The sequence below is a fragment of the Saccopteryx bilineata genome, chromosome 1 (genome assembly GCF_036850765.1).
Source record: "Saccopteryx bilineata isolate mSacBil1 chromosome 1, mSacBil1_pri_phased_curated, whole genome shotgun sequence".
In the NCBI taxonomy this organism is placed as follows: Eukaryota; Metazoa; Chordata; class Mammalia; order Chiroptera; family Emballonuridae; genus Saccopteryx; species Saccopteryx bilineata.
This window is the reverse complement of record NC_089490.1, coordinates 155683833-155710229: the sequence shown is the minus strand read 5'-3', so window position 1 is coordinate 155710229 and position 26397 is coordinate 155683833. Positions and strand designations below refer to the sequence as shown.

At 50.0% G+C, this 26397-nt stretch overlaps 1 protein-coding gene across 7 annotated transcripts; it reads right to left on the bottom strand.

Annotated features, from left to right (window-relative positions):
- Positions 1-1857: 1857 nt before the first annotated feature.
- On the bottom strand, positions 1858-25991 carry SGTA (small glutamine rich tetratricopeptide repeat co-chaperone alpha). 7 transcript variants are annotated; one of them, XM_066276739.1, is made up of 12 exons: positions 25860-25991; positions 15654-15793; positions 14677-14780; positions 14366-14450; positions 13195-13294; positions 9494-9598; positions 8572-8725; positions 7741-7803; positions 6088-6125; positions 5472-5573; positions 5134-5256; positions 1858-2954 (listed from the first exon to the last, which is right to left on the bottom strand). In XM_066276739.1, exons 2-11 carry the CDS (start codon positions 15751-15753, stop codon positions 5142-5144), a joined length of 966 nt encoding a protein of 321 aa, XP_066132836.1. In that variant the 5' UTR covers positions 15754-15793; positions 25860-25991; the 3' UTR covers positions 1858-2954; positions 5134-5141. The 7 variants fall into 7 exon arrangements, with proteins under 7 accessions (XP_066132836.1, XP_066132856.1, XP_066132867.1 ...); XM_066276759.1 differs by having other exon boundaries at positions 5472-5561; XM_066276770.1 differs by having other exon boundaries at positions 8572-8710.
- Between the last annotated feature and the right edge of the window lie 406 nt (positions 25992-26397).

The window sequence follows — 26397 nt, the reverse complement described above, 5'->3', positions numbered from 1 at the left end:
GATGAGATGTTGACAGTTAACATCCCCCCCCCTCCCCACTTAGCTAGTGGTTACAAACCAGTAAGTTTCTAGGTCTTTCCTGAACAGTTAGGCCGAGTTTGGGTAAATTTGGAAGCAGCTGTGCAGGGCCTTCCCGTGACAGACACAGGAGGGGAGAGAAGGAACGGGGATTGGCTGGGAAGATAAACGGCACATGTGGACACTTCTGGAATGTATGACTCATTTTCAAGTTCCCATCTGTTTCTCCAAACATGTGGGTCAGAATCACCTGGGCTGCCTGTTTCAAGTGCAGAACACATAGGGGACTGGCTAAATAAAATCAGAACGTGTAGACACAACCAGTGGTTCTCAAACATCGGAACCACCTGGAGGGTTCGTTAAAACAGATGATTGGCACCCACAGCTGCTGATCCAGCAGATCTGGGGCTGGGAGGCCAAGAAATTGCATTTCTACCAAGCTCCCAGCTGCTGATATTGCTGGGCTGTGGGGAAGAGGGGTGTCACATTTTTGTCCTAGTGCAGGGTCTTCCTCTTAGCACCATGGACATTGGGGCCAGATCATTCTGTGGAGGACAGTCTCGTGTACTGTGGATTTGAGCAGCATCCTTGGCCTCCATGTATTTGATGTCAGGAGCACCTCCAGTTATGACAATCATGACTGTTATCCCTGGTGAAGAACCTGTAAGACTGGCACAGGCCTCACTCCTGCCCCTTCCCCATCTACTGTCGATACCAGACCAAGTGCTTCCTGGGGCTGCTGACCCCCAGTCTGTATTTTGTGATATTTTTTTTTCTGATTTGTGGGAGGACAGACCATTGCTGAGCCTGAAGATCTTGTTTCTTCCTTTCTTCATCTGTGGATGGAGCAAGCAGCCCTCACATGGTGGTGGGGTTGTCAGCCACTCCCAGCACACAGGCCCTGCAATTGAGGGCTGGACTGCACCAGTTTGCCATTAAAAGGCTCAGAGGAGTTGAAGCTTAGTTCCTATGCCTGTGAAATGGGTATGACAGTGCCCACTGTGTAATGTTGTAAACAGAAAATGAGTGTCCATGCAAGGTCTATGTAATGACTATGGAATCCTTTTTTTTTTTTTTTTAAAGTTAGAAGAGATAGACTCCTGCATGTGCCCTGACCAGGATCCACCTGGCAACCTCATCTGGGGCTGATGCTTGAATCAACTGAGCTATCCTCAGTGCTCAGGGCCAATGCTAGAACCAATTGAGCCACTGGCTGCAAGAGGGGAAGAGAATGAGAAGGGGGAGAGGGAGGGGAAGAGAAGTAGATGGTTGCTTCTCATGTGCATCTCGACTGGGTATTGAACCCAGAACATCCACATGCTGGGCCAACGCTCAATCCACTGAGCCAATTGGCCAAGGCCCTGGAATGCTTTCTATATCCACCAAGTTTGGGAACAGAACCCTAGGACTGGGGCTAAGATGAGCCTGGAAGGTTCTTGGGCTCCTTCCTGCGTAGGACCACACCTCTTTCCTGAAACAGTTATAGAAGTGAGACTCTTTGGGTTACAGAATGGCAAATTTATGTGCCATGACAACATACTGTACTAGAAAAGCGGTGCACAATAACCTTACTGCTATGTCCCTGAGAACTTAGGAGTCTAGCTTGATTCCTGGGATCACCCTTACATGGGGAATGTGGGGGTGTCACTGGGGTCAAAGGTTAGGGAAAATCACAGAAAGCACAGAGGTTTGCTATTTCTGGAATCATCTGTGACCCCTGACACAAGGAGATTACAATCATGTCCTGTTAGGTAGTGATGTTATTCAGTGTCCGGTGATCTGGAAATTTGGGGCAGGAAGGGCAGGGGTGGCGCTGAGTGGTCAATGCAGAGACAGGCAGAGGTCACAATGTCTATTTATTCCCCACACATTACTCTCGTCACCATGGCTAGCACTCGAGTGAGGGCCACCTTGCCAGCTGAATGACTGCAGGTTGCTGGCGGTGGCCCTTCTTCCTACTAGTTTCCTATAACACACGGCATTGGGTTGACCTTGCAGACCACTAGGGAGCCTCCAACACTGCTGCCAGGACAGGGGGGCCTGACAGATTCCTTCCCAATCCCCAGCCCAAGCAGGGGATGCAGGGATGTCCATGGGGGCTTCGTATCTCAGGCAGGCACCTGGTCCTGGCTTGTGTCTGCCCTCCCTGGAGGCAGTTCTTGCCCATTCAACAATTGCAGGCTGAGGAGGGTGGACCCCAGAACAGCATGGGGTGCCTGCTGGGAGTCCGTGGGCGGTAAACACAGACAAGCTAGGATAGCTTGGGGAGGGCCAGTCCTGAAGGTCTTGATCACGCTCCTTGTGGCCTGTCTGGTGTAGTACTGGGGAAGGAGGACTGAAGGGGGTAAAAAGCACGTCTATCAAAACACTCGATTGTCCCCAAAGCTGGCCCTAGGCACCCCAAGATGGTACCACTCCCGAAGGGGGCAGGGAAATAAAAATGTCTTTAGGAATCTGTAATAAGTTCCTCATGCAAAAGCCTGTGGTCCAAGGGCCCCAGTGGATGGTGGTGCCCAGACCATGGCTGGCAGTGAGCTCGTCCAAGTAGCCAAGGTTGACTCAGAAAGAGGATTCTCATGAAGACAGACCAAGGGAGCAGGACCCTAGAGCAGGATTTGGACGTGGCTGGAGATAAACCAGTATCTTCTTGGAGAGCAACCCGAGCGGAATATTCTAGAAAATATTTTAGTGACTGGGTTTTTGGAAATCAGTGCTGGTCTGCGTTCACAGCTTGCTGGCTCTGTTTTGAGAAGGGTCTGGGAGCCATGAGGGAGTACAAAAAGAGAGGGGAGGGTGAAGGGAAAAAACAAAAAGCATAAAAATCCATCTCATGCAGGTCCAATTTCTTTTTCCCTCTTAGGCAATCCAATGGGAGAAAATGGCAGAACACATGGAAGCTCCAGTCAGTTGGGAAGAACCCGATGGCGCAGGAACGACTGGAAGGATAAGACATGCAGCTCAAGTCAGTCAGGCAGCTGCCCAGATCGAGAGGGCATGACTGTGGCTGATATGACTTGAGGCTGCCAGGTAAGCGCAGAAGGAGTGCAGCCATCATTGCACACCGTTCTGGGGTCCAGATGTGAAAAAGGAGGTGAAGGTACTTTGGGGATAAGGTCCTAACAAATAACAAATACAAAATTGACCTGAGCTATGTTTTCTCTTAAAATTAAGGCGAAAAAAATAAAAAAGAGGAAAAAAGTGCCCCAAACATTAGTTGCTCTATACGGAAAGATTAAAGTTGTTCTGCTTTTTAAAAATGTTTTTCCGGCCCTGGCCGGTTGGCTCAGCGGTAGAGCGTCGGCCTAGCGTGCGGAGGACCCGGGTTCGATTCCCGGCCAGGGCACACAGGAGAAGCGCCCATTTGCTTCTCCACCCCTCCGCCGCGCTTTCCTCTCTGTCTCTCTCTTCCCCTCCCGCAGCCAAGGCTCCATTGGAGCAGAGATGGCCCGGGCGCTGGGCATGGCTCCGTGGCCTCTGCCTCAGGCGCTAGAGTGGCTCTGGTCGCAATATGGCGAGGCCCAGGATGGGCAGAGCATCGCCCCCTGGGGGGCAGAGCACCGCCCCTGGTGGGCGGGCTGGGTGGATCCCGGTCGGGCGCATGCGGGAGTCTGTCTGACTGTCTCTCCCTGTTTCCAGCTTCAGAAAAATGAAAAAAAAAAAAAAAAAAGTTTTTCCTTTACATTTTCTTTTTCTTTTTTGTATTTTCTGAAGTTGGAAACAGGGAGGCAGTCAGACTCCCATGCGCCCGACCGGGATCCACCCAGCATGCCCACCAGGGGGCGATGCTCTGCCCATCTGGGGCGTTGCTCTGCTGCATCCAGAGCCATTCCAGCGCCTGAGGCAGAGGCCACAGAGCCATCCCCAGCGCCCAGGCAAACTCTGCTCCAATGGAGCCTTGGTAAGGCCCTGGCAGGTTGGCTCAGTGGTAGAGCGTTGGCCTGGTGTGCAGAAGTCCCGGGTTCGATTCCCAGCCAGGGCACACAGGAGAGGCGCCCATCTGCTTCTCCACCCCTCCCCCTCTCCTTCCTCTCTCTCTCTCTCTTCCTCTCCCGCAGCCAAGGCTCCATTGGAGTAGAGTTTGCCTGGGCGCTGGGGATGGCTCCTTGGCCTCTGCCCCAGGCGACAGAGCGTTGCCCCGGAGGGGCAGAGCATCGCCCCCTGGTGGGCGTGCCGGGTGGATCCCGGTCGGGCGCGTGCGGGAGTCTGTCTGACTGTCTCTCCCTGTTCCCAGCTTCAGAAAAAAAAAAAAAAAATCATATTAAAAGAAAAATGTGAGGACAACAGAGGTGACGAAGCAGGTTGGGAACGTTGGGAAGGAGAGTCACCTGCTATCCACACCTAGGAACAGAACCACCAGACAGACAGGGTGGAAGTCAGGCCGGGAGGACGGCTACCCAAGCCAGCCATTGCCGCTAGAGACCCTCTGAATGTATGTTTAAGAAATTGCACATGTGCCTGACCAGGCGGTGGAGCAGTGGATAGAGCATTGGACCAGGATGCGGAGGACCCAGGTACGAAACCCCGAGGTCGCCAGCTTGAGTGCAGGCTCATCTGGTTTGAGCACAGCTCACCAGCTTGAGCCCAAGGTCGCTGGCTTGAGCAAGGGGTTACTCGGTATACTGTAGCCCCCCCCACCCCGGTCAAGGCACATATGAGAAATCAATCAATGAACAACTAAGGAGCCGCAACGAAGAATTGACACTTCTCATCTCTTTTCCTTCCTGTCTGTCTGCCCCTTTCTCTTGGACACACACACATACAGAAATTGCACATGTAGCACATGCTTGTAGCAAAAACAAATCATGAACCCTGGGCAGAACACCTGGTATGAAGGAGAGGCAGGCACTGGCCTGTCCTCCCTCTGCCAGGTAGCCTTGTCTCACATCCACTGGGGCCACCAGACAATGTCTGCAAGTGCACAGAAAAGCACTCTGCCAGCACTTTCTGCACACTTGTCACCTGTGGACATTCAGCATTAGCCCTTCCAGGAGCTACGGGGTTTTCAGCCCGTGTCTCTCCATAAATGTTGGGAAGGACAAAAGCACAATTCAGTGGAAACATCTGGAAGGGGGCCTACACCACCCCTCCCTGATCCCACGGCCCGAGGGGACTCACATGGGTGGTCATTCCTGCTGGTCGTCATTGCTGGCACTGGGCGTCCGACTTCGGATCTGACTTCGAAGCTGCTCGATCAACTCTGGGTTCTGCTGCTGCATATGCTGAGCAAACTGCTGGCCCCTGTGAGAGGTGCCAGGCTCAGCCGGGCTGGGACATACTGGCTGCTCCTCTGCCCATACTGGAAATGTGCCCTAGGCATTTGTCATGAGTCCCCCACATGTGGCACTCAAGGGCAGTGTGGCCACTAGCTGGAGGACACAGCACTGACACTTCCATTTTCCCATGTGGAGGGCACCTGCCCACCCACTGTGTCCCCACTATGCAGATCTACTCACGCCTGGATGAGACTGGCCAGGTCATTCTGTGAGGGGCTGGTGCCGGGAGTCCCCAAGGGGTTGTGGCTTCCAGAAATCATCCCAGACATGCTGCAAGAGAGCCTATGATTCATACAGTATGGCCAAGCCCACCCAGTCCCACAGTGGCTCCACTCAACCCTTGGCCTTTGGTAGCAAGAGAAGTTCTATCACCATCTGGCAGGTCCCTGACCAAAACCCACCCTCAGCCCACTCCCAGGTATAGCTTTTTGCCCCAAAGACACTGATTCCCAACTGGGCAATTCTGGCCTCCAAGTGACATTGAGAAATGTCACAAAAAGGCATAACAGTCTGTGAGTCCATTTTAGTGAAATGTCCAGAACAGACAAATCCACAGAGACAGGAAGTGGATTAGTTGTTGCTGCGGGAGGGGGAGTAACTACAATGAGGATGGGGCTTCTTTTTGGGGTGATGGAATGTTCTGGGACTAGGTGGTGGTGACAGCTACATGACACTGTGAATGCACCTAATGCCACCGAATTGTAAACTAAATGGTTAAAATGGTAAATTTTATGTGTTTTACCACAATAAAAAGATTTTTAAGCACAACACCTAGGGGAAAAGGGCTGTCACTTACAATTGCTGAACCTGAGGGTTGTTCATCAGGTTTGATGCCTGGAGAAGAAGAACAATCATGAGAGGACAGTTTCCAACATGTTCTGACTGAGAATGTTCCCTCTCAGACCCTGGGCTTCCCGGCCCGGTGCAGCGAGCACGTCACCCTAGCGTTTGCTCGTCCACTCCTTCCCTATACCTCATTCCCTCCTCCGCACTCTAAGACTCATGTTTCACCGGTTTCAACACTTTGGTCCATTTCAGGACTCATATTCCAGGAGACTCCAGGGCGCCTACCATCTTCCCTGGCACAACTTAAGTTTCACTGGGTGGATGTATTTTATATCTTTTCCTGAGGCCACTGGACACGTTAGGAGAGCCAAGCAGTCCCAGTTTTGCTCTGTCAGTAAATAATACTGCACCAGGCCCTTGCGTGCCTCTACTTCTCCACTGGAGGCATCTCCTTAGAATTAGATCATGGAGTGGGGGGTGAGCACTGAAGAAGCGCCCACAAGGCCATTGCTTACGAGCTGCCTAACTTCCTGTAAAGGGGTAAAGGTTAAGTACTGTCAGTTTTCCAGGCCAGTCACAAGGCATGGTTGTGCCAGTGAAAGTACACAAACCAGCAGTGGCTAGGTGGACGAGGACAAAAGGAGTGACTGTTGTTAGTCTCCGTGCCAGGATACCCTTTGGAGAGCCGATACCCACTCATCCCTGCTCATTGATGGAGATTTTGGCCTTCATTGGGGTTTTCATAGGCCTACAATGAAAGCACAACCTGCCTGACCTGTGGTGGCGCAGTGGATAAAGCCTAGACCTGGAATGCTGAGGTCACCGGTTCAAAACCCCAGGCTAGCCTGGTCAAAGCACATTTGATGCTTTCTGCTCTTCCCCCCTTTCTCTCTCCTCTCTCTAAAAATCAATAAATAAAATCTTTAAAATATATATATATATTTAAAAAAAAAAAAAGGAAAGTGCAACCTCTGCTAACTCAGAGGTGAGACTCTCCTGGCTGTAGTGAGGATGTTTCTCTGACTGGCACTGGGTTCTGGATTTTTTCTTCCTGAGAGTTTGAAACCCTTTACCCTAAGACCCTGTGAACCATCAGTGAGGTCTCAGGCCAAGCTATGACCCAGAAATAGACATTTGAGTGCAGGGACCAGCCTCCACAGCTCACGCTGGGAGTCTGCTCTCAAAGGACAGAAGTGCTTCCAGACCTAAGTCTTTGGTGGCACTTCCATCTTGGAGGCACTTCGTGCTCTAGTGCCGCATCTGAACCTGCAGGTGAGCCATATCACTATCACTATCCCCTGCAAGGAGCACACCATGCTGGGGCAGAAGGGAGGTAGTTTTCCTGGGTTCTTCAGTCAGGAGAGGTGGATTCAGTTTGTCCTTTGTGCTCAATAATGGGGATTTCACTTGGAGCCATGTTGCCCCCAGGGGACACACGACAACAACGGAAATACCCGTGGCTCTCAGGACTAGAGGTCCTCTTGGCGTAGAGTGGGTGGGGCCAGGGATGCCGCTCCATACCCCACAGTGCCCAGAAAGGCCCCACCCCAGAGAGACCCCAGTGTTCACAGTGCCGTATCAGAGGCCTGGTCTTTGGCAGGCAGTCATGTGGGAGGCCCAGGTGGTGGGCAGGACGCTGCTGGGGGAAGATGAGGGCAGTTACCATGCTCATGAAGCCGGGGTTGTTCAACAGGCCCGCGATGTCAAAGCTGCCGACCCCTCCTGTCTGTGGGGACGAGGAAAGTGCTGTTTAGTGGCATCAGGACACAAGACCATGACACTAGCCCCAGAAACTGAAAGAAGACTCCACATGGGGCCCATTTGGAGGTCTAAGAGTGCTTTGTAAAAGTCACAGCCCTGGTATCTATCACTTGGGAAGAGCACTGTGTTAACCTAGGAAAAGCCCTGTGTTATCCACATCTTTCATTTTCCAATGCTCTGACATCTGGGTGGACCCTGGAGGGATGGTCCCCACCCAGGGCAACCAATTCCTAAAGACAGTCAACTCACACAGCAGTTCACCTTTCAAATGTGAACCACTCAACCAAGAGTTCACTCCCACTCCGACCAGTATGCCCCTGCACTAGTCCCCCTATGCCCCAGAGCTCCCAGAATTATTCAAACTAGCCAATCCTAAGCCTGTTTCCCCTGCGTCAGCCCTTCCTTCCCATGAAATCATAATAAAGGCTCTGGTCCACATTCCTCCCCTCCCTTTGCCTGAGGAGTGGCCCAGGAGCTTCCCTGTGTGGCCTTGTAGCATATCCTCGCCTGTTTCTGGGGACCGGTGAGAATAAAAACATCTTCTTTCCTCACAGGCATTTCTATACGTGTACCTTATACCTAATTAAGCGCCAGGGCCCCTAACAGCGCAGACGTTCTTTGCACACAGGTCAAGCCCAACCCTCAGCCTGTAAGTTACAAGAGCATCTGCCCAGACTGCTCTGTGTTCTGTCTCCACAACAAAATCACATCCCTTATTCCTGGGAGAACTCACAGGACTGGGCGCCTCTCTCAGTTTCTGTTCTGCTATCTTGAGGTTGGACTTGTATGTTTCGTTGTCAGGGTCCAGTTCCAGGGCCTTCTTGTAGTAGGCCACGGCCTCTGTGTGCTTGTTCAAACTGGAAAGCGCCAGGCTTGGGGAAGAGAAGCTGGAGATGAGGAGGAAAGGACCTGGGAGCTTCCGGTTCCTTCCTCAGCCTCCACACCCCAAACTGTCTTCATGTCGATGTCATCATTCCTTGTCTAGTCGGGGCTCCAGTGGAGAGGATACAACAGGGGGTCAGGGGAAGGGGTAAGAGGATGGACATATGACAACAATTCAAATGTACAGGTGCTGTGTCCTAGTGGTGGTACCCAATACCAAGGGCTTTGAAGGCACAAAGGATGGAGCACTGAGGGCACAGGGGTGGTCAGATATGTTTACTTGGTCCTGTCCCTGCTCTTAGCAGAGCTCCTAAAATCCCTGTAATTTCCTGAGTCATAGGTATATCCTTTGTTATTCATAAGGAGTCCCCTTTGATCACACTTAAAGAGGGTGGCTGACTACATCCATGTGCCAGGAGGGTGGTGCACCTCCAACTCCACAGGAACAGGGGCTCTGGCACCCCAAATCCAGGACCATGTTTGATTTTGCCGTCTGCCTCTTCATCTGGCTGTTCCATCTGCAGCCCTTCTAATAAACTAAAATATGTAGTTAAAAGCATTTTCCTGAATTCTGTGAGCCACTCTAGGGACTGAATTGAATGGCTGGACCTGCAGCTGATGCTGGAGTTGATTGTATGGGATGGAAAACCCTCCACACAATCAGAAGGGGAGAACTGTGGTGGATATGGCGTGAGGGGCAGCCCAGGCCCTAACAGAGAGACTGGTTGGATTTGGATCCTACTGGCCCCACAAAGTACTACCCAGGCACTCACCCCATTCTCCCATACGCTTTGCTGTAGGACGGGTCTATGCAGATGGCCCGCTCACAGTCCTGCACAGCCCCCGCGTAATTCCCCAGTTTGCTGTAGGCTGCGGCTCTGGGGAAACAAAGCAAGTGGTCAGAGCTGTGTCTGTCACTGGACATCTAGGATAAGCTATTTGGGGCCAGGCCTTGATTTCCCCATCTGCAAGTTAGGGTAGACACAGGTTGGGAAGGGGTGTGCAACACTGTTAGATGAATTTGGGCTCTAACAAGGTTATCTATCTGTTGGGCACCTGTGCTGGAGGGCTGTGGGGAGGGTACTGCCCTGTTTACCAGGCCCAACTGAGGCAGAGAGATGTGGCCCTACGCCGTAAGTAGACAGACAGTGACAGGACCTGTTTCTGAACCCCAGTCACAGGCTCTGCCTTGCAGGCTCTTCCTGCTGAGGGGAGCTCATTCTCACTTTATGTTGCCAACTAAATCTGAACCTCCTCTGCAACTTTTCTGTATACTCAGAATTATTTCCTCAAAATGAGTTTCTTAAAAACAGAAATCAAAACAAAAGCACTTCTATCCTAGAGGCAATGTGGACAAACTTTGGCATATATGCTTCTGATATTTTCTATATACCGTTTCCAAGGCTTCCACAGCTTTCACACCAACTGCAATGAGGCCCCCTGCTCTCCACAGTCCCTTTCATTAGCACAATATTCTGTACAATGAGTCTATATAACAGTTAATTTGGTTTCTCCTTTAAAAGCACAAGCCAGCCCTGTCTGGCTGGCTCAGCAGTAGAGTGTCGGGCCAGCGTGTGGAAGTCCTGGGTTCGATTTCCAGTCAGGGCACACAGAAGAGACTATCTGCTTTTCCACCCTTCCCCCTCTTCTTCTTCTCTATCTCTCTCTTCCTCTCCCGCAGCCAAGGCTCCACTGGAGCAAAGTTGGCCCAGGCGCTGAGGGATGGCTTCATAGCCTTGGCCTCAGGCACTAGAATGGCTCCGGCCACAATGGAGCAATGCCCCAGATGGGCATGCCGGATGAATCCCGGTCAGGCGCATGCGGGAGTCTGTCTGTCTGCCTTCCCACTTCTGACTTTGGAAAAATACAAAAAAAAATTAAAAAATTAAAAAATTAAAAAAAAAAAGCCACAAGCCAGCCCTGGCCAGGTGGCTCTGTGGATGGAGTACTGTCCCAGAGCACTGAGGTTGTGGGTTCAATCTTTAATGAGAACACATATGAAAAGCAACCAGTGGGTACAAAACTAAATGGAACTCAGTGGATGAGTTGATACTTTTCTCTCATCAATGGAAAAATTAAAAAAATAAAAACAAAATAAAAGCACAAGCCAGGACCCTGGCTGGATAGCTCAGTTGGTTAGAGTACTGTCCCAATATGCCAGGGTTGTAGGTTCAATCCCCAGTCAGGGCACACACAAGAATTGGCCAAGGCCTGACCAGGTGGTGGCGCAGTGGACAGAGCGTCGGACTGGGATGCTGAGGACCCAGGTTCAAGACCCCAAGGTTGCCAGCTTGAGCGTGGGCTCGTGGCTTGAGCAAAAAAGTTCACCAGCTTGGACCCAAGGTTGCTGGCTCAAGCAGAAGGTTGCTCGGTCTGCTGAAGGCCCGCGGTCAAGGCACATATGAGAAAGCAATCAATGAACTAAGGTGTCGCAATGAAAAACTCATGATTGATGCTTCTCATCTCTCTCTGTTCCCGTCTATCCCTGTCTATCTCTCTCCCTGTCCCTGTAAAAAATAAGTAAAATAAAATAAAATGTTAAAAAAAAAAAAAAGAATCGGTCAAGGAATGCATAGATAAGTGGAACAACAAATCAACGTTTCCCTCTCTTTCTCTCTCTCTCTAAAAATCAAATAAAAAATAAAAATATTTAAAAGTACAGGCCAGGGTCAAATACATAGTGACAAAAAGAAAATTAGGTGGTGGGCACACAATGGAGTATATAGATGTCACAATACCAAGATGTACACCTAAAATTTATATTATGTTATTAACCAATGTAACCCTAATAAATTTAATTTTTTAAAAACAAAGAAAAAGAAAAGGTACAGACCAGACACAGTTCCTCACCATTGTCAATGCTGCCATCAGCACGTGCATGATACGTTATCCAAATTTGGGGTTATTTTTTTGGTTCCATATCTGAGTGGAGAATGGTGCCACCTAGTTTTTTTACTTTTTTAGGTGAGAGGCAAGGAATAGTGAGGCAAATTCCTGAATGCACCCTGACCAGGATCCACCTGGAAATCCCCGCTGTGGGCCAATGCTCGGGTACTGAGCTATTTTTAGCACTTCAGACTGATGTGCTTGGACCAACTGAGCTATCCTCAGTGCCTGGAGCCATGCTCGAACAAATTGAGCCACTGGCTATGGGAGGGGAAGAGGGAAAGAAGGTAGAGAGGGATAGGGAGAGAAGCAGATGGTTGCTTCTCCTGTGTGCCCTGAATGGGAATCAAGCCCGGGATGTCCATATGCTGGGCCAACACTCTTATCCACTGAGCCACTGGCCAGGGCAATTTTTTTTTTTTTAATTTACTGGTTTTAGTGAGAGAAGGGAGGGAGAGAGAGACAGACAGGAACATCGATCTGTTTCTGTGCGTGCCCTGACCAGGGATCGAAACAGCAACCTCTGAGATTCCACATGATGCTCAAACTAACCAAGCTATCTGGCCAGGGCTGGTGCCACCTAATTTTAACATTATCATTGACTTTTTTTTTTTTTTTTCATTTTTCTGAAGCTGGAAACAGGGAGAGACAGTCAGACAGACTCCCGCATGCGCCCGACCGGGATCCACCCGGCACGCCCACCATGGGGCGACGCTCTGCCCACCAGGGGGCGATGCTCTGCCCATCCTAGGCGTCGTCATGTTGTGACCAGAGCCACTCTAGCGCCTGAGGCAGAGGCCACAGAGCCATCCCCAGCGCCCGGGTCATCTTTGCTCCAATGTAGCCTTGGCTGCGGGAGGGGAAGAGAGAGACAGAGAGGAAAGCGTGGCAGAGGGGTGGAGAAGCAAATGGGCGCTTCTCCTGTGTGCCCTGGCCGGGAATCGAACCAGGGCCCTCCGCACGCTAGGCCGATGCTCTACCGCTGAGCCAACCGGCCAGGGCATCATTGACTTTTTTTTGACAGAGACAGAGAGAGAGTCAGAGAGGGACAGACAGGGACAGAAAGACAGAAAGAGAAATGAGAAGCTTGATGCTTCAATTCTTTGTTGTGGCTCCTTAGTTATTCAATGATTGCGTTCTCCTATGTGTCTTGACCGTGGGGCTACAGCAGAGCAAGTGACCCCTTGCTAAAGCCAGCAACCTTGGGCTCAAGTCAACGACCTTGGGCTTTAAGCCATTGACCTTTGGGCTCAAGCTAGCTACCATGGGGTCACTTCTATGACGGTCTCGTCGGCTCAAGCTGGTGAGCTCGTGCTCAAGCCAGATGAGCCTGCACTCAAGCTGGTGACCTCAGGGTTTCAAACCTGGGTCTTTCATGTCCCAATTCAATGCTCTATCCACTGCGCCACCACCTGGTCAGGGTCATCATTGACTTTGATTGACAGCTCACTGACTGCCTGACACTACATCTATCTGGGACTGTGGTGGGGCAATCAGTAACCTATGGTACAAAAGCCTATCTGTTCTCAAGGATGCAAGGCTGGTCAGCCAGGCCCCTGAGCAGGCCTGGCAGGTACCTGTTATATACCTGTTACAGAAATAGACAGCATTGGCAGGGTTGAGCTCGATGGCTTTCCCATAGAAGTGCACGGCAGCCTCAAAGTTCTCAACTTTCATCTGCTCATTTCCTAAAGAGAAAGAAAAAGTACACTGGCTGTTCACAAAAGACATGAGGGGTCTGGGGTGTCATTCTCAGCTCCTAAATGAAGGTCTAAGATTTGGGGGGGAGGATGTAACACTCAGGTGCAGGTGGCATTGAGTGTCTTGCACAGGCTCGCCTGAGCCAGAACTTGGTGATGGCAGCTGTTACTGCTCTGGTTGTGGTACTTAGGGATTTAAGTTTCAAATACTGTCATTTTTGCACCTTCTTTCAGAAACAGCCCAGTTTTAATGAGATATAATGCACATATCACAAAACTCACCCTTTAAAAATATACAATTGAGTGGTTTTTTAGTATATTCAGAGTTGTGCAACCATACCTCCATTTAACTCCAGAACATTCCATTGCTCCAAAAAGCAAACCCATCCTCAACAGTAGTCAATTTTCCCCTACCAGTCCAACAACCATGAACCCAATTCCTGTGTTTGTGGATATGCCTGTTCTAGACATTTCACATAAATGGAATCACACAGCATGAACTTTTGTGTCTGGCTTCTCACTAAGCATCACATCCAAGCTGTAGTGTCAGTGCCGTGTTCCTTTTTGTGGCTGAGGAATATTCCAGTGCATAGATAGGCCACCTTAAATGTATCTGTTCACCAGTAGATAAACATCTGGGTGGTTTACACTCTTGGACTACTATGAATTGTGCTCCTGTGAGTATTCGTGTACAAGCATACATATTTGTGGACGTGTGTTTGTATGTCTACTGAGCCATACCCAGGAGTGGAACTGTAGGGTCATGTGACCATACTGTATTTAACTATTTGGGAAGCTGTCAGATCACGTTCCGCAGCACCTGAAATATTTTCATGCCCATTTATTGTGTGCGAGATCCGATTTCTCCACATCACCTTATCTATGTTCTTAAAAGCCGTCCCTATCAGGCTCTCACCTGCAAAGCCCGTCTGCCATCCTCTGCCCAACAGCACCCCTCCCTCGGCTTCAAAGCCGGGGACCAGCCTGCTGCATCCTCCTGCAACCCTGAAAGTCCAGGTGGGTAAGGTGCCCACTGGGAATGGAGAACCCTTCACTTACCTTCAGTCTTGAGGCGCTCTGCCTCGGCATAGTCCTCCTCTGAAGGCGGGGTTCGCTCAGGGCTCCTCAGGTTCTGTGGCATCTCCTGGCCCCAAAGCAAAGATGGCAGTCCCAATGTCCTTCTCCTAACCTGGCACCTTGAGTTTCCCTCCCCATCAGGGACCATTGATCTCTGAGAAAGAGAAACTCAGGCCCTGCTTGCAACACATGCGCCCCCTTCCCTCACCCAGGAGGTACATGCTTTGCAGCTGTTGGCTACCCATGCTGTTCTGACTATTCTGGGTGGTGACAGGGGCAGCTCCGAGGCTCACCTTGCCTGCAGCAGCTTCAAATATTTCTGGAAGAGTTTGAGGAAGTGCAAGGTCATTGTCTTCCACCGTCACTCCAAAAGCAGTCTCCAGGCACTGGATTGCAACTGCAAGGGACACAAAGGTATATTCTTCTGAACATACCTGAGTTTACTATCAGGGATCAGGGGGCAAGGCTCATGCTTAGTTTTCTTCAAGTGGATTGGCAAAGACTCTGGGGCACAACCCTGGTTTGGATTCTTCCTAGTCAGCCAAGAGCCTTGGGAAACTCAGGACGGACGGACAAGTCCTTGAGCCCTGAAAGCAAGGAAGTTTGGAGGAAGATGCTGTCCTTGCCAAGTGGGGCTTAGGTGGGTAACACCAGGGCTCTCTGTGGATCCACGATGCTGGGGCTGCCTGGCTGGGAGGCTGAGGTGCTGAGCCCAGCCTGGAGTGCCACATGGGGGGCCAGATCCTAGGGATGCTCCGCTAGACCTTCCAGTTCGGCCAGAACCTGAAGCTCGAGATCAGACCGCCACCTGTTCAATCTTCACAACTGGGCTCCTTTCAGGAGTGGCACAATTGCATGTGGCCCAAACAGGATCTGTGCAGAACCCTGCAGCCACCTGTGCAAGGCTGCGCCGCCTGCCCTCTGCCATCGGACATACACGCCTCCTTTTCTTCCTGTGGAAGGCCTGGCCCAAAGCGATGGAGGGGTGGTAACTTGTGGTGGGGGAGGGGTCCTGGGCTAGAAGGCTGGAGAGCTCAGTCCTGTGACTGCCCAGGGCTTGGTGGCTTTGTCTGTGGAACAAGGATGGGACTAGCACCCACGGCTGGGCAAGTGTGCTGAGCCTATCACACTCACCCTCTGGTGCTTCTAGGCACTGATGAAGGAAGGAGAAGTAGGGAGGAAGAGGAGCAAGAGTAAGAGGAGGCAGTGGGGACATGAAGCTGGAGACAGGGGAACTCCATTCCCAGGGCCGAGGGAGGCCCGTGTGTACCTTCCAAGCTCTCCTGGGCATCAGATGAGAGTCCACCGTGCCGCAGCTGGTCATGCAGGAAGCGGATGATGGCGTAAGCCAAGCGCTTCTTGTTGTCCATCTTGAGATGGGAAGAGATAATGCCCAGGGGTTTTCAGGATCTGGAGACCCCAGGCAAGAGCATGAGAACGGGGCTGCTTAGTCAGGCACTACACTACCCACTCACAGATCCTGCTCTAGGCAGAACTCTGCAGGTGTGTCCCCCAACTAAACTCATTGGCTACTTTTATCGGTGAGGTAAAAAGTTAATACCTACTTCACGGATAAGACACTGACACAACCAGGCTCAGAGCCCCTAATCTTGGAGGTGTGGGTGGATGGAGCACCCCTCACAGTCCCTCTTCCTTGTTCTCACAGAAGAGCAACAGTGCCCTGGGCCTGGTAGTCCTCACCCTTTCACTAGCTGGATAAGGGGGCACCTGGGCTCCCTAGGGACTCCCTCATATGGGCTGGAGCCCGGCAGGTCTGTGAATCCCAAGTTTCCAAGCCCTGGTGCCCCCGAAGGACAAGTGCAACACAGGCATCACAGTGAGACCGGAGCAGACTGAAAGGCCATGCAGGGCATGTGGATCCCTTCCCAGGCCACCCAAGGACATCCTGGGTTCCTCTGGAACATGCTGTACTGGCAGGCTAGGTGTGAACCCACCCCAGGGGACACTGGGCTGTGTCCAGAGACATCTGTGGTTGTCAAGACTGGGGGTGCTGCCTGACCAGGCAGTGGCGCAGTGGATAGAGCACCAAACTGGGATGCAGAGGACCCAGGTTCGAGACCCCGAGGTCGAGACCCCTTGAGCACGGCCTCATCTGGTTTGAGCAAAAGCTCACCAGCTTGGACCCAAGGTCGCTGGCTCGAGCAAGGGGTTACTCGGTTGGCTGAAGGCCTGCGGTCAAGGCGCATATGAGAGAGCAATAATGAACAACTAAGGTGTTGCAACACGCAACGAAAAACTAATGATTGATGCTTCTCATCTCTCTCCGTTCCTGTCTGTCTGTCCCTGCCTATCCCTCTCTCTGACTCTTCTGTCTCTGTAAAGAAAAAAACAAAACAAAAAACAAAAAAAGACTGGGGGTGCTCCTGGTATTGAGTGGAGATCAGGGATGCTGCTCACCCCCTCTACACACACAGAAAGTGACCAAGCCGTGATGTCCCTGGTGCTGAGGTGAAAATTAGAAACACGTGAGGCCTGACGTGTGGTGGTGCAGAGAATAGAACATCAACCTGGAATGCTGAGGCTACTGGTTCAAATCCTGGGCTTGCTCAGTCAAGGCACATATGAGAAGCAACTATAAGTTGATGCTTCCTGCTCTTCCCCTAGGCCTTTGTCTCTCCCCTCTCTTTAAATCAATAAATAAAACCTTTAAAAAGATAAAATAAGAGGAAAAAAACATATGGAGTCTGCTACCAGAGGGCCTGTGATGCATCTAGCTCCCGCCATACAGCAACCTCTGAAGTGCATCATCGCTCCCAATCAGAAAGGACACAGGAGCGGGATGGACCCTACACACTGCCCAAGCCCCTCATATCCACTCAGCATGGCTGGGAGCCATGGTGTAAAGCATCTTGGTCCACCTGAAACACCTCCAGTGGGGTGAATAGCCTGTGCCACTAGAAATCCAGAAGTGGGTTTTCTGATCACATTATTATTAACCCATCACTGGCCAGAGATCAAAAGAGCAAGTCATTAACACCCAGGCTGTACAAGCTGACTGACAGCACACTGAGGTGATGCATGCATTTGGCACCTAAAAGTTGAGGTACAAGGGCAGTCAAAGTGTGTGATGCTAGCCATGCTCCAAGCTGTCTCCAGTTCGTGAAAAACCACATCCACCAACAACTGCTTCTTGAAAAAAAGGAAGAGGAGTCAGACACAGAAGGCCACACCATGTGATTTAATTTATGTGAAATGCCCAGAACAGGCAAATCCAGAGAAAGGAAGTGAGTTTGTGGTTGGTTGTCAGGGGTTGGGGAGTGGCAGCTAATGGGGACTCGGCTTCTCTCAGGGGTTATGGAATGCTCTGGAACTTGTGGTGACAGTTGCACAACTCTGAATATACTAAAATCTACTGGTTTTTATGGCATGTGAATTATATCTCAATTTCTAAAAAGGGAAAAAGCTTGGCCCCCATCAGTGGCTCAGTGGATAGAACGTTATCCCCCTGTGCTGAGGTCACAGGTTTGATCCCTGGCCAGGGCACATACGAGAAGCAACTAATAAGTGCACAACTAAATGGAAAACCTAAGTGGAATAAGTTGATGATTCTTTCTCCTTCCTCCCCTTTCTCAAATCAATGGGGGAAAAAAATTAAAAGTAAATAAAAAGGGAAAAACTTAAAATAGCTGTGTTTTGGACAGCTGGACAGGGAGTGACAGCCATCCTGAAAGCTACGGGAGGATGGTGATTAGTCCCCCCATTGCCACTATTTCTGGACACTGTGAGTCTTTACCAAGCATCTTTGGCCTAAGAGCATCCTTGGAACCAGGTCTGGGATCAGTATGTACCAGAGCCCAGGGTTACAACTGGCCAGTCCGAGGTCCAGAGGATCTTGGGGGCAATGCTCAGGAACCCCGGAAGATCAACTACAACCTGCTTGTTTAAAGACACTGAAGCCCATAAAAAGGCGATTCATCCTCCCCAGATGGAGGATCCCAAGAGAGAACTGGCCATGTGCCGGCCTCCAAACCCAAGGAGACAGATATGCTGCTAAGAACGTCAACAATGTTTTTGTTTTACAAATATATTTGACAGATAGCAGCATGATTCACAGTACCTAAAAGGTAGACAGAATTCCAATGCCCATTGGCACGAGTGGATAAACACAACGTGGTCCACCTGTACCATGGAATACTATCCAGCCTCAAGAAGGGAATTCTGACACCTGCTATGAGATGGATGAACCTTGAGGACATTATGCTCAGTGAAATAAACCAGACACGGACAAATACTGTGGGATTTCACTCACGGGAGGTCTTTAGGGGAGTCAAATTCAGAGACAAAGTAAATGGTGTGTGACGGGGCTGGAGGAGGGGGGAGTTAGTGTTTAATGGGGACAGAGTTCTAGTTTGGGAAGATAAGACAGTTCTGGAGATGGATGGTGGGGATGGCTACATAACACTGTGAATGGTAATTTTTTTAATGTTTATTTTATTGATTTTTAGAGAAAGAAAAGGTGAGAGCAGGAGGGAGACAGGAACATCTATTCCTGTATGTGCCTGGACCAGGAATTGAACCAGCAACCTCTGTGCTTCGTAATGATGCTCTAACCAACCAAGCTATCTGGCCAGGGCATGAATGGTAAATTTTGTATCTATTTTACTACAAGTAAAAAAAAATTTTTTTTTCAAAGGTCTTTCCCTTTGGATATAAACCTCTGAGATCCCAGGTCCCAAACCTTTTTGCATAGTATGTTCTAAAATAAGGGTCAAGTGTCACATTTGGGCAGCTGTCTGCTTAGCTGAGAATGGCCTTTGCATTCCTATGTATGGAAGTGCCTACATAATTTGCTTGATTTTGCCTTGTGGGCAAAGCCAATAGCATTTACCACTTGGGCCTTTATGTTTGCTGACCACTCCCCTTAACTGTGATGCCAGGGTCTCACAGAGCAGTTCACAAGTTCAGACAGGTGGCAAGGCAAGATGAGCAGCTGGATGGACTCTGCCTCAGTGTCCTGGGCACCACTTCTGAACAAGTTTCCCGTCGGCCCTCAAGAGCCAGTACTGAGTCATGCAAAATTCACGCTAGATTCTGGGATAGGTGGGAGCGTGGGGGAGAAGCGGGTCTGCTTTCCCTTCTGGGAAACTAGTGGTTCCTGGTGATGACTGGTGTTAGCTTAATTTATTTATTAAAAAATAAATCAGAGCCCTACCCGGTTGGCTCAGCAGTAGAGCGTCGGCCTGGCGTGTGGGGGACCCGGGTTCGATTCCCGGCCAGGGCACACAGGAGAAGCGCCCATTTGCTTCTCCACCCCCCCTCCTTCCTCTCTGTCTCTCTCTTCCCCTCCCGCAGCCGAGGCTCCATTGGAGCAAAGATGGCCCGGGCGCTGGGGATGGCTCCTTGGCCTCTGCCCCAGGCGCTAGAGTGGCTCTAGTTGCGGCAGAGCGACGCCTCGGAGGGGGGCAGAGCATCGCCCCCTGGTGGGCAGAGCGTTGCCCCTGGTGGGCGTGCCGGGTGGATCCCAGTCGGGCGCAAGCGGGAGCCTGTCTGTCTCTCCTGTTTCCAGCTTAAAAATAAATAAATAAATAAATAAATCAGGCCCTGGCCAGTTGGCTCAGTGGTAGAGTGTTGGCCTGGCACGTGGAAGTCCTGGGTTTGATTCCCAGTCAGGGCATATAGAAGAAGCGATCATCTGCTTCTCCAACCCTCCCCCACTTGCTCCTCTCTCTCTTTTCCTCCCTTCCTGTAGCCAAAACTCGATTAAAGTGAGTTGGCCCCAGGTGCTGAGGATGGCTCCCTTGCCTCTGCCTCAGGAGCTAAAAATGGCTCTGGTTGCAACAGAGCAAGGGCCCCATATGGGCAGAGCATCGCCTCTTAGTGGGCTTGCCAGGTGGATCTCAGTCAGGGTGCATGTAGGAATCTGTCTCTCTGCCTCCTCTCCTCTCTCTAAAACAAACAAACAAACAAAAAACTAATCTTCAGCATAACTGTCTCCTGCCCTCCTGGACTGAGCTGAGGCTGGAGGGGTGACTACCAAGAGGATCATAAAAGGTTTAGGAAATGGAAAAATGAAGTCATAGTCATTTCTGGCATGCTTCCAGTTCTTCCAGAGCTCCTGGTTCTTTATATCTCAGGTCCTTTGCTTACGTTGCTCCTATCCTTCCTGTCCCCACTGAACTAATTTAAGGTAACTCACTGCCTGCCTCCAAGCTTCTGGTCTATTGATGTGACTTCCTCCCAAGTCAGCTCCCCCAGTGTGACATACTAAATGGCAACAAGTCAGGGCCCCCTGGAGCCTGCCTTGGCCAGTGTATGGATGACAAACCAGGAACATCCCATTTCCATGAAGGACAAGATCTGGAGTCAAAATGCCTTAGGTCCAGCCATTTCTGCCCAAGGTCAGCTACATGTCACCTTCCCTATTCATGTCACACCTATAAGAGCCCCAGTTGATGCCTTTACTTTATTCTTCTATAAAATGGGTTAACAGAGGTGTCTTCTTTTTTAAAAAAAAATTTTGTGTGTGACAGAGACAGAGAGAGGGACAGATAGGGACAGACAAACAGGAAGGGAGAGAGATGAGAAGCATCAATTCTTTGTTGTGGCACCTTAGTTGTTCATTGACTGCTTTCTCATATGTGCCTTGACCATGGGGCTACAGCAGACCGAGTAACCCCTTGCTCAAGCCAGCGACTTTGGGTCCAAGCTGGTGAGCTTTGCTCAAACCAGATGAGCCCATGCTCAAGCTGGCGACCTTGGGGTTTCGAACCTAGGTCATCCCAATCTAACACTCTATCCACTGCGCCACCAACTGGTCAGGCAACAGAGTTGTCTACACAGGCTGTTGTGAGAAGGCAGCAATCTAATGCAGGGTTTCTCCATCTGGGCACTATTGATATATGGATCCTTTTCTGTGTAAGGAACTTTCTTGTGCACTATCAGATATTTACTAGCATCCCTGGCATTCGTCTAATGTCCCCTGGGAGCTGCAGGTGGGGACAGGATCATCCCAAGTGAGAATCCCCGGGTCAGGGGAGTCCATTGACTCCAGGAGACTATGTGCCATAACCATTTGACTACTGAGGTCTTAGGAGGCTGTACATATTTAAATATAAATACTGAGTGAGAGGAGAGGAGGTGCCTCTTGGATGCTGGGGTCACCCTGGTTTATACTGTCTGACCATTGGGGAATTATACTGGTGTCTAGTGTAAGCAGGGATTAAATTCACTATTTTTCCAAATAATTAAAGCAAGGTTTCTCCCAGGTGGTACTGCTGACATGGGGGCTGGGTCATTCTCTGTGTGTGTGTGTGTGTAGGGGGTAGTCCTGGGTACTATAGAGAATTGGGCAGAATCCTTGAATCCCACTCACTGGATTCCAGGAGTACCTCCTGAGTGGTGACAATCACAGATGTCCCCAGACATGGCCAGACCACCCCCAGCTGAAAATCACTGATAGACACTAGGTATAAAAAATAAAGACTCTATATTAGCATAAGTCAGATTTTCTGGCCAAATGGTTTTGCTACAAACTTTGGGCAGTCTTCCGTGTGCTGAATATTTTAAAGAGCAGAAAAGGAACTGTGGGTCCACAGTAGAGGATTGGGCAGTGTTTTACAGGGGTGGTCTCTAAAAACTGCTGCCTCTCCTCTCACCTCACTGGGCGGGGAGAACAGGGAACAATATGTACATCTGACTTTAACACACAGCTTTAAGATGAACAAACTTTCTGCTCCTCACAGAGCAGGGTCCAGCCTGACACGGGGACAACACTTTTGCTCGATGGCTACTAGGCACTCTGTGTCTTTGGAACAATCACAACTTGTAAGTCTTTGGCTGCCAGACAACATTCTCAAAGGCCTACTCTCTTTTAACAGTGAGGCCTGTATGAACTCTCAGAAGCACCACCAGGGAGCAGGGCACAGGAATGAGCCTGGTGAGGGTGAGCGGGCGCTGTCCCAGGGTATGGCGGGGGTCAGGGAGACAGCTCCCCTTTAGCACCTTTCAGAATCCCTTCCATCTGTCACTTAAAAAAAAAAAAAAGATTTCTTGATGTTTACAGAGAGAAGGGGAGGGATTAGAAATATCAACTTATAGTTGTTTCACTTTAGTTGTTCATTGATTGCTTGTCATATGTGCCTTGACTGGGTAAGCCCAGGGTTCCAAACCAGTGACCTCAGTGTCCTAGGTCAACACTCTATCCACTGTGCCACCATTGGCCAGGCCAGCTCTGTCCACTTTTCATTTTATTATTAAAAGAAAAAGTTCTATTCCTTATATTTCTCTGCCCAGGATTGATCACTCAAAAGGATAAAATTGTACACCTTACTAAAATGAATGACCCACTCCCACACACAAGGAGAAGCACCCACTCTTTGAAGGACAGCCCACCACTTTTGTGGGTGTTCCTCCCACCAATCCTAGGCCACTGGAGGTACCCAAGAAAGGCTGCCCTAAAGCTAGAACTAGGGTTCACATCCCATAGTACAGCCCTGTTTACTTCTGAAATGCCACCAGCTTGTCCTGCACACTTACAAACCCTTGAAAGCTCCCTGAAATGTTAACAAGACATGTGCATAGCCCCTCAGCACTAGTGTGTCACCTGCTGGGCTCCAAAGTCTGTGCTCCACTCAAACCAACTATTCACCTTTCCTTCAATCCACTGGAAAAACTCTTATTCTCTCCTTGAGAATAAGCTGCAAGGTTACCTCCTCAGGCAGAGCTAGACATCCCCTTTTTCCAGCAAGGCCCAAGCACTATTCCCCAGCATTTCCTCCAAGGCTCTTTCCTGGCCTGTCTTCAGCCAGCAGACTAGGAGCCACTGGACAGATTATCTTCTTTTGAACCCCAGCACTTGATGGCATTTGATCCATATGGATTCAAAAATGTGAGGTCACTGTCAAATTCAGAGCTACAAAAACAGGTTCCTTGGGGAAGTCATTCTCTTTGGGTCTCAGTATCGTCATTTTAGAAGGCCTTTGGCCTTGCCTACCTACCCACAATCCCCTTTATTCCTTGCACCCTGAGTAACTCCCACTTCAGCCCCAGTTGGGTCTTGGCCAAAAAATGTATGACCAAGTAAAACTACAGTCATTGACCTGAGGTAGAGCTTAACCCCATCTAGAGTCACTCAATCCTCCAGGATGATTGAATTAAAACCTCAGGTGAAATCCTTGGAATGTCAAGGATTTTTCCAGGCACAGAGCTAAGTGCTGTACATTCAATGGCTTATTTTAGTGGTCAGCAAACATTTTTTGTAGGCCAGAGTAAATTTCTTGAGCTTCATAAGCCACAGGGTCCCCACAGCAACAACTCAACACTGCTATTATGGTGCGAAAAAAGCCACAGATACTGTGTATGCCATTTGACATAACTGTGTTTCCACAAACATTCATTTACAAAAACAGACCTTAGCTAGATTAGGCTTCCCAATCAGTTTGCTGAGACCCTGACTTGTTTAACCTAATCCCTATTCTACAGAAGGTAAAACTGAGGCTTAGAAAGATAAGGGCACCACTTAAAGTCATCCAGCTAAGAAGATATAAATAAATTTTCAACCCAGGCAGTCTGACTCAAGAGTCTAAACTCCAGCCTGATCGGGCGGTGGTGCAGTGTATCGGACTGGGATGCAGAGGACACAGGTTCAAAATCCCGAGGTCGCCAGCTTGAGCGTGGGCTCATCCGGTTTGAGCAAGGCTCACTAGCTTGAGCCCAAGGTCACTGGCTTGAGGAAGGGGTCACTCGGTCTGCTGTAGGCCCCTGGTCAAGGCACATATGAGAAAGCAATCAATGAACAACTAAGGCAGGGGAAGTCAACCTTTTTATACCTACCACCCACTTTTGTATCTGTTAGTAGTAAAATTTTCTAACCGCCCACCAGTTCCACAGTAATGATGATTTATAAAGTAGGGAATTTAACTTTATAAAATTCATATAGCAGAGTTACAGCAAGTTAAAGCATATAATAATAATTACTTACCAAGTACTTTATGTCGGATTTTCGCTAAGTTTGGCAGAATAAATCTTTATAAAACAACTTATTATAGTTAAATCTATCTTTTTACTTATACTTTGGTTGCTCTGCTACTACCCACCATGAAAGCTGGAACGCCCACTAGTGGGCAGTAGGGACCATGTTGACTACCACTGAACTAAGGTGTCGCAACGAAAAACTGATGATTGATGCTTCTCATCTCTGTCTGTTCCTGTCTGTCTGTCCCTATCTATCACTCTCTGTCTCTGTAAAAACAAAACAAAACACAAAAAGAACAAAACAAAAAACTAAGGAGCCACAACAAATTGATGCTTTCCATCTCTCTCCCTTCTTGTCTGCCTGTCCCTATCTGCCCCTCTATCTCTATCTCTGTCACAAAAAAAAAAATCTAAATTCCAAAGTGCACTTTCTGCTTCCTACAAAAATGGATGTTCATGCAAAACCTTGCACAGATTTCTTGGGGTTTACTCCCCCCCCATTCCCATAGAAGCCCTGGGGGTGAAGAATCACTGGTGCAGGGTTTAACTGCTAACATTTGGGGCGATCATTTTCTGGGGAACCATCCTGGCACTGTGGGGAGATGAGCAGCATCCCTGGCCCCCCAACCACTTGATGCCAGGGATAATGTCTAGGGAGAGGAAAAAACAGACTAAACAAAGAATCAGGGATAGAAACAAAAGAAATAGGAACATCACTTAGGGACACAGGGTGCACAACCCTGTTCTTACATCTAATGATTAAATCAGTCATTCTATAGAGAGCTATTAATAAGTACCGGGAGCCTGTTTAAAGAATGTTCTCACATAGACCCTAGGAGGCATATACTTATACAGTCCCCACTACAGAAAATAAGTGCTACTCAGAGGGGAAGCGACTTGCTCAAACTTACACAGCTAGGAAGAGGTGGTGCAGCTGGTCCCCAAGCCTAGATTTCTCCCGCCTCTAACACAATATGCAGCAGACAGTAAGTGTGAAATAAACTGCTTGGCGCCTTTGAGCTCTCACTTTGCGCTGAGCCCTGTGGCTTTAATCCTCCCCAAACCCTGAAGCAGGGACTGTGACAATGCCCGTTTTACAGGAGGGAAAACTGAGGTTCTGAGAAGTCAAGAGCTGGCCAAGGTCATGCACCTGGAGAGCAGCGGCGCTGGGACAGGAGCCACGACCTGAGTATCATGAAAAGGGGCCCCACCGATTTAAAGGATAGTGTTTCCGGACAGCAGCAGACACCCCACGAGCGTTCACCATGTGAGGGGCACTTTTATTTCCTGTTTTCCACCCACGGACCTGCGAACCAGCATTTCCCAGGTCAGGGGTCCAAAGAAGGGAAGCCAGGGCCGGCGAGGGCTAGTCCGACGACGCCCGGCCTCAGTTTACCTTCCGCCATCGCCCAATCACAGCGCCCTCCGGATCACGCGGCGACTCCAACCCCAGACCGACCTCACCTTACGGGCCCCGGAGCTCTAGATGCCCGGAGCCGCGGACCTGAAGCCAGTCTGGTTCAACGCCAAGCCACCAACTCACCTCTCAAGCGGCCGAATCCCGACCCACCGACGGCTGCGCTTGCGCAGCGCGGCGGCGCCCGGCCCCGCCTCCCAACAGGGACGCCTGCGCGAAAGGAACCAACTCGTGCAGGTCCTCATTTTACGCAGGCGCATCAATTGTCCGGGCAGGAGTGGGGGAAGTGACGCTATTTAGAGGCGGGAACGAGCTGGTCGTTAGGGTAACTGACCTCTGCGACCGAATAAAGGCCGGAAATCAGGACTTACTGTCCTCTAGAGTGGAGAAGGAGCCATGCATGGTGGGACAGTAGCGGACTCTTGTGGGTAGGCGGAACCGGTCACGTGGTGCCCAACCGGCCACGTGGTGCAGCTGCGTTGGGCTCTGGTGACCTGGTGACCAGAGCTGTCATCCGCGTTGTGTAAATGGGAGCAACTGTTATCCACTTTGTCCATTTATTCACCCATCCGTCCACCCACTCAAAAATGCATTCTTTCATTCATTCAATCCATAAGACATAAAGTAATACACATATTGTACACAGGTGCCTAGTAGTCAGCAA

What these genes read in the sequence shown, in the direction of transcription:
- SGTA (XM_066276739.1), bottom strand. Translation starts at nt 15,753, where the DNA reads ATGGACAACAAGAAGCGCTTGGCTTACGCCATCATCCGCTTCCTGCAT. An exon ending in TGCCCAGGAGAGCTTGGAAG is followed by an intron (nt 14,781 to 15,653) that starts GTACACACGGGC and finishes TGTCCCTTGCAG; the next exon opens with TTGCAATCCAGTGCCTGGAG. An exon ending in AAAGCGTATGGGAGAATGGG is followed by an intron (nt 8,726 to 9,493) that starts GTGAGTGCCTGG and finishes CCTCATCTCCAG; the next exon opens with CTTCTCTTCCCCAAGCCTGG.